Below are 18,655 nucleotides of genomic sequence, written 5' to 3'. Positions count from 1 at the left end.
CTCTATGCCTGCGAGTTCCTAAGCAGAACACCGCAGCAATGAGGGTGAGAAGACTGTCCCCAGCCTCCTGCAGATGGTGTCCCCTCCCTCAGCTTGGAGCCCCCCCCCACCTCCTGGGCCAAATGGTGGCTCTGACTGTTTCTACCTGTGCCCCTCAAGTGGTTCCAAAGCCCCTGCCACTCGGGCGCCATGGGCACGGAGACACCAAGACCTCGGGGTGAGCCACATGGCCATGGCTTTTCAGCCGCAAAGCTGGGCTATAAGGTGACATTTCCCACAGCAGCTGGACACCCCCATACCAAATAGAGATGCCTGTGGCATGGCCATGGCCATGCAGCACTGAGTGTGAAGCCTGCACAGTGTTTGGGGAAGTAACCCACTACCCACCCCCCACCCCCACCCCACAGGCAGTCTGTAACTGTTTGCCCAAATACACCGGAGACGGGAAGGTCTGCACGCTCATCAACACCTGCCTTACGGTGAGTCAGGCCTGGGGCTACGTGGCAGCAGCCTGGCCGGGGTGGCCCAGGAGGAGGCCCAGTTCCCCCTTGTTCCAGCTGTCGTTGGAGAGACCCCTTCTCTGCCTCCCCTCCTCTCCGCATGGCCTCCACCTCTGTGCAGGCATCAGGTCCTCTCCTAGTCAGGCCCTGAAGACTCCTCCTGCTTCACCTCAGGGTCCTTAGTCACCTCCGCAGGGACTCTCCAAACAAGGTCACATTCATGACCCCAGGGCTGAGGACATGGACAGACCCATTAGGTGTTGAGTGAGCACACAGCGTGGTCAGAACTTGAACCCGTGTCCATCTCCCTCGAAGGCAGCACCCTTGGTCACATCTTGCGGTGCTTGTAGTAAAGTATGTTTTCCTGCTGATGAGTATGACCCAGTAGAGAGAAGGAAATGCCTCCTGAAGGAGGGAAGGTGGATTGTGAGGGGAGGAAGGCAGGTACATGGGTGAGGAGGAGGGGGCCCAGAGCCCCCTGCTGAGCCCTAGGGCACAGGGCCAGTAGTAGGGAGGCAGGTAGGAGGTCAGTGGGTCAACCAAGCAGGCAGCCAGGTAGGTAGGTAGTCGGTTCAATTGGTCAGTCAGCCAGCCAGTTACTGTCCCTCCTAGTCACGTACTGCACGTAGCCCTGACTGTGGATCAGCCTGTCTGACCACATTCCAACACCCTGTTAGTCCTGCGAGGACCTTGGTGCTCGAATGTCTCCATATCTGGGGGACACCCGGGTCGGTGGCTGTCCCCTGGGTACCAGGCCCATGTGGGCACTGGGAGCTCATCAGTGACCAAGCCGCCTAGTGTGTTCCTGTAGAGAGTTGGCCCTGAGTGAGGAGAGACCCCTGTGGCCCCTTTAGTTGTTTAGGAAGGAAAGCAGCCTGGGGAACAGTGGGGGGGCAGCGGGAGGTTGGGGTGGTTGTGTGTCCTTTCTCCCTGGGGTGTGGGCTGAGGGGTGAGCTGGGGGCCAGGGCCAGGGGCTGGCAGGTGCAGGGACCACTGAGGGTATCAAGTGGCTTCTCTGGGGACACAGGAATTTAAAGGCGCTGGAGGAGCACGGAAGCCTGAGTAGTCCTATAAGGACTTGGAAGGGAGTCAAGTGGCAGCACCCTGGGGTCAGGCCAGCCTAGGGGGGCAGTTGTGGGGCCATCCCGTGGAACACAGGTGGGGAGCAGGGGGGCCAGCAAGTGGGTGGGAATGCAGGGATGAAGAAGTGGCTCCAAGGAGGAAAGGGCCCTGCAGTCAGAGGAGGGGTGGGCGAGGGCAGGGCCTTGACAGAGACAAAGGCAGGATGGGGTCACGTGGGGGCAGAGCAGAGTGCTTCCTGGCAGGCAGACCCTTGACAGGGGTGTCGATGCCCCTGAGGACCATGACCATGTAGAGGGGAAGGTGGTGGCCAGGCACCTGCTTGGGTCAGGGGTCGGGGGTTCCCAGTGTGCAGGGTTGGGGGGTGCCTGGGAAGGATGAGAGAGTTGAGGTGCTCTGAGGCAGTCGAGGAAGAGCAATGAGCCCAACACCTTGCCCACCCCCCCGCCCAGCGCCCCACTCCTGGAGCCCCTGAAGTGAGGGTGAGGCAGGAAGAGCTCCTCGGGGTGCGGGACATAGTGTCTGCGGGATAGTCCCTCTCCAGAGAGGCAGATAGAGAGGCCGATAGACTTCTGTGGGGAGAGGCGGAGAGTGTGGGGACCCGAGTAGAGGTGATGAGTGCGGAAGGCCCGGGAAGGGCTCGTGGGGCAGGAAGGGGTGCTGTGGAGGGCGTCAGCCAAGTGGGGAAGGTGTCCGCCGGGGGGGGGGGGGGGCGTCTGCCTGGTGGGGGGGGGCGCAAGGTCCCAGGCCTCTGTGTGGACTGAGATAACGACGCCCTGTGGCAGGGAGGGGTCGGTCCTGGGCCCTCGGTGGGGCCTGGGTCCATGCAGGGGAGCCGCCGTGCCGTGCCTACACAGTGTCCACATCCGGTGGCAGCTCCAAACCCAGAGTCAAATCCGGGTACCTGGGGGAGATGGTGAGTGGTCTGTAGGAGGCCAGTCGGGAGAGCTCACGGAGCTGGCAGCCGGGCAGGAGTCAGGCAGCGCCCCCGCTGGGTGCCACCTCCCAGGGCCTCCAGGAGCCGAGCTGGAGGAAGAGGAGGTCAGAGGCGTTCACCGCAGGAGTTTGGGTCCATTGCCTTCCTTGCCCATCATCCCCGCAGGGTTCTTTCTCCTGAATTTACCTTCTCCCCACTTTAGAAACAGCCTGGGCTACGCAGTCCTTCCCGGGACCCCCACAGGCATCCGCTCTGAAAGCTGCTCTGCTGTTTCCATGTTAGCTCTCCATCCCAGCTCCCAGAGGTTTAGGCCCTTTGTGGAACCAGGATGGCGTGTCCTGCTTTCTACCCGTAGCCTCCCAGCTGACGACTGTTTCCTTGGCTCTTACGAGATTGGAGTTTAAGCCGAAAGCTGGGAATTGTCAGACAGGATTGGTGACTTTCTGGCCAAGAAATGTTCCATGTGGCACCTCTGGGCCTGTCTGCACGGGGCTGGACATCTGCTGGGTGGGACTCGAGCATCTCGGGATGGTGTGTGGACAAATGGCCCTTCCAAATCTAGGAACTGAGACATGAGTTCATGAGAGGGGCAAATTCTGCAAACAAGTCAGAGAATGAGTCAAAAAAATAAATGTCAGTGCAGAACTGCTTCGTGAATATTGGCACTGGGAGACACGTTGGTCTGACCCCCAACCCCCTTTGGAAATGTTACCAGAAAAATGGTGGCTGTAGTGAATTTGCCGTGTGCAACCACACGGGGCGAGAAGAAAGGACGTGCACCTGCAAGCCCAACTACATCGGGGATGGGTTCACCTGCCGTGGCAACATCTACCAGGTAAGGAAAGGCATGTGCCTATCAAGTAAACCCAACACCCCCACGGTGCTAAAAATCCAGGCTCCCCAAGGAAGAGGCAAGCGTCTTGTAGCTCGTAAAACTCTACACAAATGTGAAAGACTGTTCTTACGTCACTTGGGAGTGAAAAGGGGTTGTATGTACCAGCGGGAATTCTCCAAGTCAGAGGCCCCTGGGTTGGAATTCAACTCTGCCCATTAGAGATGTGGCCCTGGGTACTGACATCATCTCCTTACACGTCCGCTCTCTAATTCATAAAACAAATATTAATGGTACCAAGTCTATCGAGTTGTTATCAGAGGTAACGTATGTGACAGGTGACTCTGCTGTGGTGGCTCCTGCAGTGCCCAGTGTGTGCATGCACATGAGTGTCTACACCAAGGATGAGGCTGTGTGACCCTTGTGGGTTTCTACCCCTTTATAACGTGGATGTTCTGTTATCTGGTTTCAAGAGGGACCGCAGCACTGTGGCTAACAAGAATATTCTTGTTCACGGAGAAATGAAATCTGCCACAAACCCCATAACCGATTTTTTTTTAATATTTGAACTTTTAAAAATGCACTGAAAGCTCCACTGCTCCTGGAAATGGTGGGCCCTTTCTCTGATGAATCAGATGGTGACTCCAGAAAGGTTTGGGAACTCACAGCACGTCCCCAGAGTCGTTCTGAACATCCGTGGGGGCCTGTGGGTGGGACTTGAGAAAGGCCCCCTGGGGCAGATTTCCTGATGAAAATATAACAGAGTCTCCACCGTAGAGAAATTGTCCTGTGACAGCCCTGATTGTTGTTGCAAGAACTCCCAGAGCTAAAGTGGCCCTACCCCATCTTTGTTTCCAGGAGCTTCCCAAGAACCCAAAAACGTCACAGTATTTCTTCCAGCTGCTGGTAAGGACGTGTGTGTGTGTCGAGAGTGGAAGGGCTGGGGTCTGCAGCCAGATATGCAAGTGGATGGGGCCTCTGAGGTTGGGGATGAGAAAAGGAAGTCCGGGAGCTGAACTCCTGAAGTAGGGTCCCTGTTGGTCACTTGGGAACTTCTCGGGCTTCGAGTGGGCACGGGCAGCAAGTGTGCAACCAATGCCACCCTGGGCCATTCTACACATGAGCACGCAGGCGTGCGCACAAATGGCCGTCACACCAGGAAGGAAGCATCACTGGGGCGATTGGCTGAGTCTTTGGGTGAAGATAGTAAGTGAGATCTTTACACGCATTGTGCATCCACATAAGGTCCAGAGAGCGCAGTGGGATTAGGGTGCTCATTTCCTCCTCCATGCTGGCTTTTCCAGTCTCTATTACAATAAGCATATGTTATTTTTGTGACCATATGAAAATAAACATTTCAATAATATCGAATTGGAATGAATGTGGGCACCTGCACGGCTCCATTGGTTCAGCATCCGATTCTCGATGTCAGTTTTGGTCATGATCTCAGGGCCGTGAGGCAGAGCCCCCACATCAGGTTCTGCCCTCAGTGGGGAGCCACCTGAGAGTCTCTCCCTCTCCCTCTGCCCTTCCCCTTCCCCACTCATGTGCTCTTGCTAAGGAAATTAATAAATTCAACTAAATTAGATTAAAAGAATTGGGATGACTGAATTCAAGACTAAATGAAACACAGAGTGTCCAGTTTGGTGATCACTTGGCTCTGCCACCTTCAACTCTGTCTGCTATTTGTTGGAACCCCGTCCCCATGATGATATTAAGGAGGATGTGGCCCCACCTTCCTTCCCACAGGAGCATTCTGTCCGAGACCTGAGCGGCCCAGGCCCCTACACCGTCTTTGCACCTTTATCCACAGCCTTCGATGAGGAGCCTCGGGTAAGTGTGAAGGCGAGCAGAAGAGGTCTGGGACTGGCTGGCACCTGGTGCTTGGGTGTCACCCTGGACCCAATGCTGGAGACATTTCTGGGTGGAAGGTTTAGGATGAGCTAGATGCAATCTGCCATGGAGCAGGCTGCCACTCAGCATAGGGGCCCTATAGAGGGAAAGGATTTAAGTGGATTTGGGATGCAATGGCCAGAGGCCTACATTCCTGTGTAGGGTAGGAGGTTGGAAACATTTAACAATTCTTAAATAATCCAAACCTTCCATAGACAAAAAAGAAAGAAGGGAAGGGAAGGGAAGGGAAGGGAAGGGAAGGGAAGGGAAGGGAAGGGAAGGGAAGGGAAGGGAAGGGAAGGGAAGGGAAGGGAAGAAGGAAGGAAGGAAGGAAGGAAGGAAGGAAGGAAGGAAGGAAGGAAGGAAGGAAGGAAGGAAGGAGAAAGAAAGAAAGAAAGAAAGAAAGAAAGAAAGAAAAGAAAGAAAGAAAAGTAAGTAAAACAAAGCAAAGCTGGATTAAAGTAATTTAAATAAGTCTTTTTTCTTGTGCACCTTACCGGAGCCTCTAGCACCCTAAGCTTCACTGGGACTCTTCCTGCTGGGTTACCCGTTGGCATATAATGAGGTAGCAGACATGTACCGAGTGTGCCAGACACTGTGTCTGGGACCCGGCCCAGGCTAGTTCACTGCAACGCTGTCACTGGGTGCTGCTGTCCCCACTCTGCGGGCCAGGCCGTCCTGAGGCTGTAGGACTAACAAGTGGGGAGCGAGGACGGGCTGCTGACTACAGAGCCTGCACCCCTCCGCACACAGTACCCCCCATGCACGCGCTCTGGACACCCTGAAGCCAACTGCACAAATACCTATTGGAGGATGTGGACATTCAATAGTTTTTCTGTAATAAGTGTCAGGAGGGATCTTGTGAGACCATGAGGATCTGTGGCTCTTCCTCCTCATCCTGCTGTTTGTTCATGGTGAACAGTGCTCGTGCGCTGGCTCACATGGGGAAGTGCCATGATGGTGTCCACGCTGCAGGTCTATATCGGGCCCGGTGCCCCCGGGGGGTACCATGCAGTGTCCCCCACAGTTTGCACACGGGACTCTGGGCCCCACCACACTTGAGGTGACTGTGAGGCCAGGGACCCTGGGGCCCTCCTGCTGCGAGGCTGCCTTGTACGCAGGGCACTGGCGAGGACCCCGCGCACGTGTCACCAGGCCTGGGCGACAGCATGACAGCCTCCTTCCGGGGGGTTCAGGGGCCTGGGGGAAGTTCTGGGGTGCTCAGGGGCCTGGAGGGAGGTCCAGGGGGGCCCAGGGGTCAGGGGGCAGCCACAGCCAGGTCCCCCGAGCAACCCCCCTCTCCCACAGGTCAGAGACTGGGACAGGCAGGGCCTTATGCCCCAGGTACTGCGCTACCACGTGGTCGCCTGCCAACAGCTGCTCCTGGAGAACCTGCGGCTGACCCCGAATGCTACATCTCTGCAAGGGGAGCGCATCGTCATCTCTGTGTCTCAGGTGAGAAGCACCCCAGGGCTCCAAGACAACACCCGCCACCCACAGGGCCCCTCTCGTCCCCTCCCCTCCCCTGCAGAACGGCACCGCAAGGAACAGTGGTGACAGCGCACAGTGCAAGCTCAGGGGTTCCTACGGGCAGGTAGCACGCTAAGTACCCGGCGTGCGCCAACTTACTTCATCCTCAAAATAACCCCAGGACATAGAAACTACTCCTTTCTCCAATTTACAAATTAGGGAACGGGGCTCGGCGAGGGCAGGTGCCTCGTCCAAGGTCACATGGCAAGTACGGATCGCTGGAATCAAAACTCAGGCAAGCAGTTGACGGGGTTAGGCTGGAAGCCAGACAAGGATGAAGAGGCCTGGGCAGGGCCGCTGGACACTGGGCCTCACCCCCAGCGGAGGAGCACGTGGTGGCTGCGGAATCCACAGCCGAGAGAAACAAGCATGTAGCAGGGAGAGAGGGTGGTGTGAACACCTTGTGGGGGACAGGAGCCACCTCAGTGTGCTCGTTATTCATATTTGAGGATCACGGCAAATTGACCATTGCAGGTGGTCATGTGCCAGGAGCTGCTTAGGCGGGAGCCATAGCTTTGTCCCAGCTTTCCTTCTACAATCATAACACACGAATGTGTCCGAGGAACCCGGATCTTCAAGTTCTGCCCCAGGCTCTGTGTAAACGTCCCCACGCACAACCACTCGGCCTGTGGGTAAAGCAACCTGGAAGGCATGATCTCGTGTCTCTTGCTCTCTGCGCTCATTTCCTGTTCCCTTTTTCTTGTTGATTTAGGACACGGTGTACATAAATAATCAGGCAAGGATCGTGACCAGTGACCTCATCAACACCAATGGAGTCATCCACATCATAGACAGACTGTTGTCCCCCCAGAACTTGCTGGTCACCCCCAAGGATGCCTCCGGGAGGGTTCTGGTGGGTGACCCCCGTCAGCCCTCAGCAGAAACCCATGATGCTCATGAGTCATTGTCACAGCTCTGATGTGGACGTGTCATGGGAGACATTTTCATTTTCCTGCTTCCACCTCAAGCTACCTTTAAAATCCTGATGAATATAATTCTAGTAAGAAGGAAATCGGTAAAAAATCTAATTTAAGTAGATAAATGGGTTTTGTCAGCTTTCCTTTGGTTTCCCCAAGGCTACGTGGTCTTGCACAGACTTGGAAGATGGAGAAAACGCACGTAGCTGGGTGAGACAGATGGTAAAGGACAGACAGACGGGGGGTTCCCAGGGGGCTCTGCCAGTTATGCATCTGACTCTTGGTGTCAGCTCAGGTCATGACCTCAGGGCAGTGAGACAGAGCCCCACTCTAGCTGCTCGCTCAGTAAGGCTCGGCTTAAGGATACCCCTCTCCCCCTCCCTCTGCCTCTCCACTATCACATGCTCTCTAAGATAAATAAATAAATGCTTTTTAAAAGATAGATGATAGATAGATATCAGTCAAGCCAAACTTGGAATAAAACTCCTTTCCAATCGAGAGCAAAGGTAACTTTGAATCCCACGACCAAGTCACAGAAGCGCCTGTGCCTGTGGGACCTGGAAAGGGACGGGTGCTTGGAGGTGGAGTGGGTGCCGACCACTCTGCCTGCGTACCTGGACCCAGGCATATTGCATCCAGCTAAGCTTCTGTGAAAGTGCTTCGTGGGCCATGGAAGGAAACCATCATTCCACTTCTTGTCTTTCAGCAAAACCTGACGACAGTGGCGGTAAACCACGGCTACACCAAGTTCAGCAGCTTGCTGCAGGTAAAGGCCCAGGGGACCGGCATCTCAGGACCTTGTTGGTTGGACTGTTGTGTGTTGTGGTTGCTGCTGTGCTTGGTGTCCTGTTTGGCCACTCGGTGTTTTATCTGAGGCAGCTGTGGGATCTGCGTGGGGAAGTCCTGGTGTGCTACAGCACAGGGCCACACTCGGCCACCACGTTCCCAACACAGTGTGGGGCCTTTTTAGCTGTCCAGGGCACTCTGTGTTGGAAGCTGGAGCAAGGGAGGGAATTAGGGTGCTCCAGTTCCTGAACGAGGGCTCACGTCTGGGACTGTCACCTCCATTGCGAAATGAGCAGGCCCTGAGTACAGATGTGGAAAATCTACGCCTGTGGCGTGAGTGCAAGTCGCATTTAGGACCAAGCCTTCCTGGCTTCAGATGCTTTCCCACTAGCTGAGTAGAGAGAAACTGTTCAGACAGAGGTTTCGGAGGGGAACCCAGGGGAGCAGGCCACCGAGCTCCCCCATCCATCCACCACCCTGAAAGGCCCCAGGGCAGCCTCAGAGCCCCTGCCACACTCCTGTGGCCCGGTCCTTGGACCTCGGCACAGACCAGCCATGTCTACAACAGTCTGGGGCTCAGCCCTGAGGGGCCCTTCCCAACGGGTTCAAGGCACCCAAGATGCAACTCCATGGTGCTGCTGGTGCCCTGGCCTCGGAACCTCATCACCACCCCTGATCTGAGCATCTCATCTGGCCAAACACGAGCTTTCATAGTAAGCTAGCAAACCTCAGCCTGAGTACAGGATGATAATAAGGCTTATAGGGTTGTAGGGAAAACCTGCAGGCCCAAGGGGCAGGCCATGCCCAGGTCACAGATGCTGTCTAGACGATGCCTCTCCATGCGCCTGGCCTTCTCTTTTCTGAGGCCATGTGATTAGAAACCTTATAAATACACAGAGTATCTCAATACTGTGCAAGTTTCACTTTTTTTAAGTTAAATATGGGGGAAATACTGACTGGATCTTCCAGAAATTAAAACATTCGGGCAGTGGACACATACATACACACACACACACACACACACACACACACACACACACACATTTGTGAAAGGTTATTTTTCTATTAACAAAAGCCCAGAATTTGACTTTCTGTTTGGCAAGCGAAGAAAATGCGGGTCGGGCCTGTTGGAATGTGACAGGCCATCAGCCTTGCACCAGCTGGAGTCCCAGGAGCCCCAGGACAGCCCCGGGGCCACACACTGGCTGTGGTCCCAGAAAGCCCCTGTGTCCCCTATGGCTGGGCCTTGAGGCGCACACCTCGATCCCTGTGTTTCAGGACCTGGGCTTGCTAGGCATCATCACCGACCCTATCCACACTCCAGTCACTCTCTTCTGGCCCAGTGACCGAGCCCTGGAAGCCCTGCCCCCTGAACAACAGGATTTCCTGTTCAACCAAGACAACAAGGACAAGCTCAAGGAGTATCTGAAGTTCCATGTGATTCGAGATTCCAAGGTAGCTCATTTTCATACAGACGTGAGCATGGGGATGCCCGGGGCCCGGGGGCAGGGGAGCATGGGTCCCAGGAACAGTCAGTCGGTGGATCCCCATGTCCATGGTGTGAGGACACCTGAGTGTCCCCTGCCTCACCAGCTGACCCTGTCCCAGGCCCAGCCCAACACCCCGCTCCCCTCACTGCAGATGGTCCCCGGAGCACCACTCCCCTGCGGTCCTGCAGCATGCCTCTCCCCCTGCCCCAGTTCACAGGGCAGGTGGCTGCTGGCAAGGCTCCCCGAGTTTGTCCCGGGGGCCCACCCTAGGTCCAGAGGTCCAGGGCTGCTTCCGCAGGTGCCATGAGTGGCTGGCACCTGGGCCGACCCCCGGGATGAGGGAAGATGCACCCTGCAGTGGCACAGGAGCCCCAGCTGATGGCCTGGCCCCCTGAGCATTCAAGCAGGACCCGGTCTGTCTGATCCAAGGGGGCCCAGGGCCCTCACTTGTGCTGGCTCATCCCACCTGCATCATGGCCTTTGGGCTGCGCATCAACAACCACAAGCTAGAAACACAGAAATCAGGCGTCCACGTCGTGGAGGCTGCAGACCTGAAGTCAGGGAGCTGCCAAGGTTGCTCCTTCCAGAAGCCTGGAGGGAGAACACGTCCCATGTTTCTCTCCAGCTTCCTGTGGTGGCGGGGAATCCTTGGCGTGCACCCACAGCCTTGCTGCTCTTGCCACGGGCTGTCCTCTCCCTGCACGTTTCTGTGGCTCTTCTCTCCTGATAAGGACGCAGTCACATTGGACCAAGGATCCCCGACTCACTGTAACCTCATCCTACCTACACCTACCTGCCATGACCTTATGTCTAAGGAAAGGTCCTATTCAGAGGTCTCAGGATCAGGACATCAACAGCACTTATGAGGGATCACCGCTGACCCTGTGGCGGTGCCCTCTGCCATTGCCCCGACCCATGGATCCCACGGTTGGCTTTGTACGCCCTGTAGCAGTGCCAGGGTCCTGAGCCTGAGCGTACGTGAGGCTCGGAAGGGGGTGCGATGCAAGCCCAGCTGGAAGAGACGTCCCTCGGAGGGCATACCCCCCGGGAGCCCAGGTTACCCACCTTATGGTGACGGCCACAGCCTCTTCAAGCCGGAAGAGTTTGTGTCTGTCTGGATGTGCTTTGCTGGCAAAGCTCCTACGGGTGCTTCTTGGGTCCACATGCAGGGTATTGACAGGGCATCGTCCCTCCCACAGATCTTGGCAGCGGAGCTCCCCAGGGCCACTGCCTGGAAGACACTGCAGGGCTCAGAGTTGGGTGTGAAGTGTGGAGCTGGTGGTGACATCGTGAGTATTGACAACTGCCGCCCCACCCCCCGTGCCCACCGCCCTTTCCAGGACATGCTTCTCACTGGGGCCACCTTCAGGGGCACTGCCCTGGCAAATCCCGGCCAGCAGCAGCCCTGGTGGCCATTGGGGACCTGTAGCCTCACAGAGAGTAGCGTTGGGTGGATTTTGTGTTTAGGGCATTTATTTTGCAGAGCAAGATGCCACACTGTGGCAGGGGGTTGGCCAGCACTGCTCCCCCCACCACACCCCACAGCCTCACCAGCCCCTGCCCTTCAGCCCTAGTCTGCATCTGCCCCATGGCCTGAGGGGAGGGTGCTACAGTTTCCACTCCCCTGGCTGGTGCCCCCACAGTCCTGCATCCCCGTGATTCCTTACCCTATGTGAGTCTGATGGGATAATAGTAGCCTGGCCTGTGTCCGGCATGTAGCACAACCCTAATGACAATGGCTTAAACATCCAAGGGCTTGCGTCTTTTTTTTTTTTTTAAGATTTTATTTATTTATTCATGAGAGACACAGAGAGACAGGCAGAGACACAGGCAGAGGGAGAAACAGGCTCCCTGTGAGGAGCCCAATGTGGGACTCGATCCCAAGTCCCCGGATCACAACCTAAGCTGAGGGCAGATGCTCCACCGCTGACCCCTCCGGGTGTCCACGGCTTCTGTCTTCTTCCAAGAAAGCCAGGGGCAGCTGACCCAGAGCTGTGTGGGGGCTCCTCAGGGGAGCCCCTTGGGGTTTCAGCAGCACGTGTCCCACCTTGGAGCCACCTCAAGGCAGAGTGTGGCTGCCGGAGCTCCAACCAGCAGGACAAAGGAGGAAGGACAGAAGGATGCAGTTCCCAGCTGAGCCGGTGCCTGCTGGGAGCCTGCTGGGCAGCGCCCTGGGACATCGTCTTACCAGCAGCCAGAATCCCTTTGGCACCTGCACTGAGTTGATAACCTGAATGTGAGGACCATGGGCAGCTTTATACCCCCTCCAGGAAGCCCTCCCTGCATCGTTGCACCCATCCCGGCACTGTCCATAGATGAAGCCCGACGGAGAGGTGCAACAGGAACGTGCACTGGGCGCCTGTGAGCTAGTGCAGCCTTCAGAGCCCCTGGCAGGGATCGATTAGCCCAACCCTGTCCACCTGCTGGAAACGGCTGGCCCTCAGAGACGCTCAGTACCTTGCTGTGGTCGCACAGCAGTGAGAGGAGCGGGGGATGCCCCAGGGCTCCTCCATGAATCACACCGCATCTGTCCCTTGCATCCCCCCACCAGACACTTTCCTTGGGGGGGGGGATGTGTTCCACAGTTTGCCCACTGGGTGCACCCCACAGAAGAAAGCTCTAGACTGGTTGCACATAAAGTGACATCATGGACCTAGAGCAGGATTCGGTGGCATAGGGAAGGGACGCTGTCTCCTGCTTACGGAGTCACAGTCCGTCCCTCTAGCCCCGCGGGGAGCGCCACTCAAAACACACCCTGAGTGGCCACCTCCCCCACCAACACGTGCTCCCGAGCCCCGCCCCTCAGCTTCTCTGCCTCTCCCACGGCACCCCCCCACCGCGCTCCCACTGTGAGGGGTGGGGGGCGGCTGGTTACCCAGCAGCCACAGGGTGCGCTCAGGGCCAACAGGCCAGGCCAGTGTGTCCACACCACTCGAAGCTGGCCTGGTCCTGGGCCCGGTACTGGGTGGGGAGGTGAGGGGCTCGTGCAGGTGCAGCACACAAAGTGCCCCTGGGCACACGCCTGGGGCACACCCCACGGCCCACTACATACACCGCACACACGCAAGGGTGGGCGTCCACAGAGCTCCTCCTGGGTCCCCTGGGTGCTGACCATGCTGTGCGGCCTTGGGAGGAAGACAAGTCCCGGATGCTGACTCTCTGCCCCGCCACCCTGCCCGCAGGGCGACCTCTTCCTGAATGACCAACCATGCAGAATTGTACAACGAGAACTGCTGTTTGACGTGGGAGTGGCCTACGGCATAGACTGCCTCCTGGTCAGTGCCACCCTCGGCGGCCGCTGTGACACCTTCGCCACATACAACTTCTCGGTCAGTCCCCAGGACAACGTAATGGGGGAGCCAGGGCTTGAGACCTCCTGCTTCAGCTTGGGCACTGCTGGGGAGCCAGGCCAGCTGCCAGGAGATCTGAGGGCCAGGGTGGGTCCTCTTCACTAGCGTCTACAGGCCCCATCCAGGCCAGGCACACACCCATATGTCCGGCAGCCCATCCACGCATCCCGGCGCTGCGGAGGGGCCTGCTGGGTGCAACTGCTTGCCCATTGCGCAGCAACATGCTCTTCTTCCTCAGACCCACCTGTAGGGGCATCGGCTCCCCACAGAGCGCACGCCCTCTGCTAATCCGCCGTACTTGGCGGGGCTGTGATTGCAAACTGGCAACAGCACGCAGCCCGGCCCAGGCCCAGTATGGCATGCCACCTACGCCCTGTCCATGTCCTCGCTCATTTGTTCACTTACCAATGGTGACTGAATGTCCAACCAGGCCCTGTCTGAGAGGCACTGTCACACTGCACACTCATTCATCCACCCAGTATTATTTAGAGCTGCACCTCTGAGCCAGCCAGTGGACTCAGGGCTCAGCTCACCCCTAAAGTAATCCAATAGTAGAAGTTGTTACCAGCAACCCAATGATGCAGATTTGGAAACTGAGTCTCAAAGAGGTGGAGTGGCTTGCGTGGCCAAGTCTGCAACCAGTTGGCTTTAGTACCTGGCGAATTGTAGTGTTTCAAGAAATATCCCAAATTATCCAGACACCAGGCAGCCAGGAGATGAAAAATCAGTTGTCCTTTCCGCTGCACACGTTGTGGCCTTCCTACTCCCCAAGTATATTTGCACACGTTTGCAGTTGACATTTCCCATCATCAGTCCCAGGAAGGTCAAGTAGCAGCAGGAATTAGCACCACAATTTTGTAGATCAGGAAATGAAGGGTCCAAGAGTATGGCTGGCCCAAAGTATCACAACCGGCAGAGTGGCACAGTATGCACATTTCCCTCAGCCGCCACTGAGGTCTGAAGGACACCACCCACCCTGGTGCTGCTCCAGACAGCGGGGCGCTTGCCACCTCAGAGAACAAAAACCAAGGCCTAGAAGGCCAGAGATACTTCAGAATTGTCCGCGGCAAAACTGCCGCACTTGCATTTGTGGTCTTGGCTGCAGCAGGATGAGAATCAGGATGGAGTTCCCGGTCAGCTCACCTAGGCAGTGACCAGGGCATACCCTTGTGTTTCCCAATACTCTTGGTTTCTGAGCATTTCTTTTCTTCCATGCATAGGGAGATTGTTGGAGCTGTGCCAATACGCCCAGCTGCCCGAGGTGGAGCAAACCGAAGGTAAACATGAATGTGGCGATGCCTGGGAGAGTGTGTTTGCTCCGTTGTCAGACCCCATCCTCTGAGGTGTGAGCACATGTGTGTTCCTGAGCATATGTGCAGATGTTGTGTAACTGCGATTGCAGTCATTCTTTCGACAATTAGGCATCAACCTACTCCCCACCTTCCAGGAACTGTCTAGAGAAAGCATGGGATGTAGACCTAAAAAGGACTTCATTAGTAATGATAATCACACAAATCATAGCTGCATTCTGTTGGCCAATATTGCTGCCCCAGCTGAGAGCTGGGCCTCTTATTTATTACGCATTTCCCCTCATTATACGTCTCATAGGAAGCTATTATTTCCTCCACATATGAAAAAAATGTCTTTCGGAGACGGTAAGCAGTCAGGCCAAGGCCACAGAGCTGGTCAGGACCAACTGTAGGATCAGGGCCCAGAAAGGAACATAAGAGCGGTAAGCCCAGGAAATTTGGAGGCCATGGCTCTGGGATATAATTCCAGTGGGTAATCTTTGACAGATTACGTCATCTATATGGTTTTGCCTCTGTAAAATGGAGCTAATAACCATCGCGTGTGTGCTTATTAGGAAAGGGACGTTTCAAAGTGTGGGTGTGGAGTCTGGCACATAGTAAGCCCTCATTAAATATTGCTTTTTGTCCTTATCCCAAAGTCAATTTCCCTCCTCTCTGCTAGTAAAACCTCTAACAAAAACACCCCTGCACGCAACTGTTACCCACACGATGTGGGGCCTTGCCGCAGACCCCCACCCCTGTGGGAAAGCTATAGGTCCCCCACCCGCTGCCCAAGCCCCCCTGTTTGCAGACAGCTCTGAGGGTTGCTGGGCATTCCTCTCACCACTGGGAAGAAAGCTCTCTGTGGACTCCAAACCTGCCCTTTCCCCCATCCATTTCCCTATCAAAGCGCCAGAGCCCCCACTTCCCCTCTGGGCCAGACCGGATCCTCCACTGGGACCAATTAGAACCAAAGAGCCCGAGTGGGGCCTCAGGAGCAGAGGGTTAGTGCACTCTCTTCCCTCAGGGCGTGAAGCAGAAGTGTCGCTACAACCTGTCGTTCCGGGGTTCCCTGGACGGCTGCCGGGAGCAGTGCACCATGGTGATCCGGCTCCCCAGGTGCTGCAAGGGCTACTATGGCCGGGACTGCCAGGGTGAGGGGCCTCTTCACCTGCCACTGGGCACGGACCTGGCAGCCTTTCAAAGTACAGAGGGGGGGTGGGGTGGGGTGGGAATGAGGAGGCGGGAGCGGGGTGGGGGTGGGGGTGGAGAGCATTGCTCCCAGTAAGGCCTCTAAGGAAAGGGCTGCAAGCAGTCATAGCTGGGCTCCTGCTTCTCCCGTGGCCATATGTTGATCTTTGCGGAGATTTCCGAGAGCCTAGATTGTCGCTGTGTCGCGACCTTGCTTCGGGTGGGAGCATAAGACACTCGCCCCCGGGGCTGCCAACTCTCAGTTTCATTCCTGACGCTAGTGTGGGATCGATACCCGGTACCGGGTAAGTTCAGATGTTCAGAAGCGCACGTGCGCCGGTGCTGCGCTGACATGAGGCGAGGGCCACGTCCCCGCCCCCGGAGATGCTCCTCGCCCCTCCCACCCTGCCAGGAAAGGGCTCATCACAAAAGGACTCGTGGGCCCATCCTGGAACCTTTGGGTCCGGACAGAACCTCTGGCTGGTGACACATGAACGGCCGCTGCACCACAACTATTGGGGCCCCTGCAATCTGCGCCTGTGTTTGTACCAAGCACGTTTACTGAGTGCCCCTCCCTTTATGTGACAGCATTTAAACCTGCCAACGACCTCTGGGCGGTCGTCTATTGTTACCCCCATTTTACAGATAGAATATTGAGACGGGGAGAGGATCAGCAGCAAGCGAGAGGCCCCACAGGGTATCCCCAGACGCCCTGGTTTGAACCACGTGCACGCCACTCATTGTGGCGCCTCTGAGAAAATTCTGGGGCGATCCCTCAGTATCCACACTTCATCACCCAAGTGCGAAGTGATCGGCACACCCCCTTACGTGTGCTCAGTGCCTTATTCCCACAATGGTCTCGGTCACAGTGCGGTCTACTCCCCCCTCCTCCTCCTCAGCTCAGGCTCAAGCTAAGAGGACTGATGCTCAAAGCGGGTCAGCCCCTATCTCCTCCAGTCCGCTGACCCCCAATCCCGTGCATGGTTCAGCAAGCACCCCACCACGCGGGGATCCAGCATGTACACCTAAGCTGGTCCTGCAGAGGCCGCTGGCCTGGCCTGCACGTCTGGTGACACTCAGTGCTGCCCCGGCCTCGCCCTCTCTGGGCTCCTTGACCCTGGCTGGGAGGCTTCTAGGTCAGCGCTGTCTCATCTCTTCCAGCCTGCCCCGGAGGCGCCGAAGCTCCCTGCAACAACCGTGGCGTCTGCCTGGACCAGTACTCAGGCATAGGGCAGTGTAGATGCAACACAGGCTTCAACGGGACGGCATGCGAGCTGTGCCTGCCGCGGAGGTTCGGGCCTGACTGCCAGCGTACGTGCCCCCTCGCCACCCAGCCACACTGCTTGCCGCCTGACCCCTCCCCTCTTCCCCTGCCCCGGGACTAGAGGTGCAAGGCCTGGCCCCTTAGCCACACAAGCCGCAACTCAGCCGCTGACTCGGTCCCGGGTAATACTGGCACCTCAGGGTTTGCAGTTCATGTTTGCAGAGCACTTACCAGGTGCCAGGCAGGTATATTTCCTCCCTTAATCCTCACGACTGCCCTTGGTGCTGGGCACAGTGGTCATCCGTATGTGCCAGCTGTGGATGGTCGGGGGCAGGTGAGGGGCTCCAACGGCAGCTCTGCCCAAACCAGTGCAGTCGTGCTGGGAACGTTCTCTCCCTGTCCCTTCAGGAACCGGAGCGACCTGCTCCGTGGCTACTGAGCACTCAAAATGTGTGACCAGGAAATGGATCTCTACACTTTTAATTAGCTTCCATTTAAGTTGCCATGTATAGCAAGGGCTATAGTACTGAGAAGTGCAGACCAGAGGAATGGCTTTTCCAGAAGAGAACCGAGCAGGTGCAAAGACCGGGAGGCAGACGTGAGCATGGCGTTTAAGGAGCAGCAGAGGCCAGGCTGGCTGCGCACTGTGGGCAAAGAAGAGAAGGGAGAGAGGCAGTCTGAAGGCCACCAGGGCCAGGCTCCTAGGAGCACCCTGGCCAGAGCCAACTTCTCTGTGTTCTCAGTGCAGTGGCCGCCGGCACAGGACTGCACACCGGGGAGTGTGCTGAGCACTTTGGAAAGGCGGCTGCCAGGAGAACACACTGGGGCTGGCAGGGAGGGGGCGGGGCAGGGGACCATGGGGTGGAGTGGGGTCAGGGCAAGGGGGGGAGGCGGAGGATGCGGGGGGGGGGGGGCTCTGCCGCCTCCGGGGGCCGGAGCGCAGCATGGAGGTGAGAGCCACCGGCTGGGCCATCATGCTCGAGGTGGTGAGGGCAGAAAGCCCGGGTGCCAGTCCTGGAAGTTCTGTGGGGCCCAGGGACGGTTCCGCCCTCGTGCTGCTCCTTCCTGCCCCCCGCCCCCTCCCTCAGCGTCCCTGACACCCAGCGCGATGGGCGATCACGTGTCCAAACCCCGTCACTCCGGGACTGTAGCCCCACGACAGCAGGAACTCCAGGGCTTGGGGTCCTCCCAGTGAGCTAGGTGCCCCGTCGAGTCCACCCCGTGGTAGCCACGGGCCCTTGGGATGTCAGTTCTGGAACTTCTGGATGAATGAATGCTGGGAGGCCAGCTGCCCACGCAGCCGACAGGTGGCCCGGAGCAGACTGGCGGGACTTGAACCCCCACCACCGCCAACTCACCGGGCTCGGGTTTGCCCCACAGCCTGCCGCTGCTCTGACCACGGACAGTGTGACGACGGCACCACGGGCTCCGGGCGCTGCTTCTGCGAGGCGGGCTGGACAGGCCGCTTCTGCGACACCCGGACAGGTCAGTCACGGGCCAGCAGCCCAGCCCCGAGAGCATCCATGTGGGGCTGGCAGGGCTGAGCGACGCCTGGAAAGAACGGGAAAGAACGGGAAGGCGGGTGCTTCCTTGCCC

General features: G+C 57.3%; 1 protein-coding gene across 6 annotated transcripts in view; it reads left to right on the top strand.

The window, feature by feature from the left end:
• STAB2 (stabilin 2) overlaps nt 1-18,655 on the top strand; it is a 137,623-nt gene that overhangs the window by 100,231 nt on the left and 18,737 nt on the right. For 5 of the 6 annotated variants that reach the window (XR_008665914.1, XR_008665916.1, XR_008665917.1 and 2 more), the window contains exons 44-57: nt 408-479; nt 3,233-3,352; nt 4,208-4,255; nt 5,099-5,182; nt 6,551-6,697; nt 7,485-7,625; nt 8,396-8,455; nt 9,754-9,930; nt 11,165-11,254; nt 13,148-13,294; nt 14,536-14,592; nt 15,632-15,758; nt 16,957-17,106; nt 18,440-18,544. Coding sequence is in view for 1 of the 6 variants with exons in the window: in XM_055336600.1 (XP_055192575.1) it covers nt 408-479; nt 3,233-3,352; nt 4,208-4,255; nt 5,099-5,182; nt 6,551-6,697; nt 7,485-7,625; nt 8,396-8,455; nt 9,754-9,930; nt 11,165-11,254; nt 13,148-13,294; nt 14,536-14,592; nt 15,632-15,758; nt 16,957-17,106; nt 18,440-18,544 (1,525 nt within the window). In the remaining 5 variants the exon portion in view is untranslated. The remainder of the gene's footprint in view (nt 1-407; nt 480-3,232; nt 3,353-4,207; nt 4,256-5,098; nt 5,183-6,550; nt 6,698-7,484; nt 7,626-8,395; nt 8,456-9,753; nt 9,931-11,164; nt 11,255-13,147; nt 13,295-14,535; nt 14,593-15,631; nt 15,759-16,956; nt 17,107-18,439; nt 18,545-18,655) is intronic. The other variant, XR_008665915.1, reaches the window with a different exon arrangement.

This window comes from Nyctereutes procyonoides, unplaced genomic scaffold (assembly GCF_905146905.1).
Source record: "Nyctereutes procyonoides isolate TBG_1078 unplaced genomic scaffold, NYPRO_anot_genome, whole genome shotgun sequence".
In the NCBI taxonomy this organism is placed as follows: domain Eukaryota; kingdom Metazoa; phylum Chordata; class Mammalia; order Carnivora; family Canidae; genus Nyctereutes; species Nyctereutes procyonoides.
This window is presented reverse-complemented; position numbering and strand designations above follow the sequence as displayed.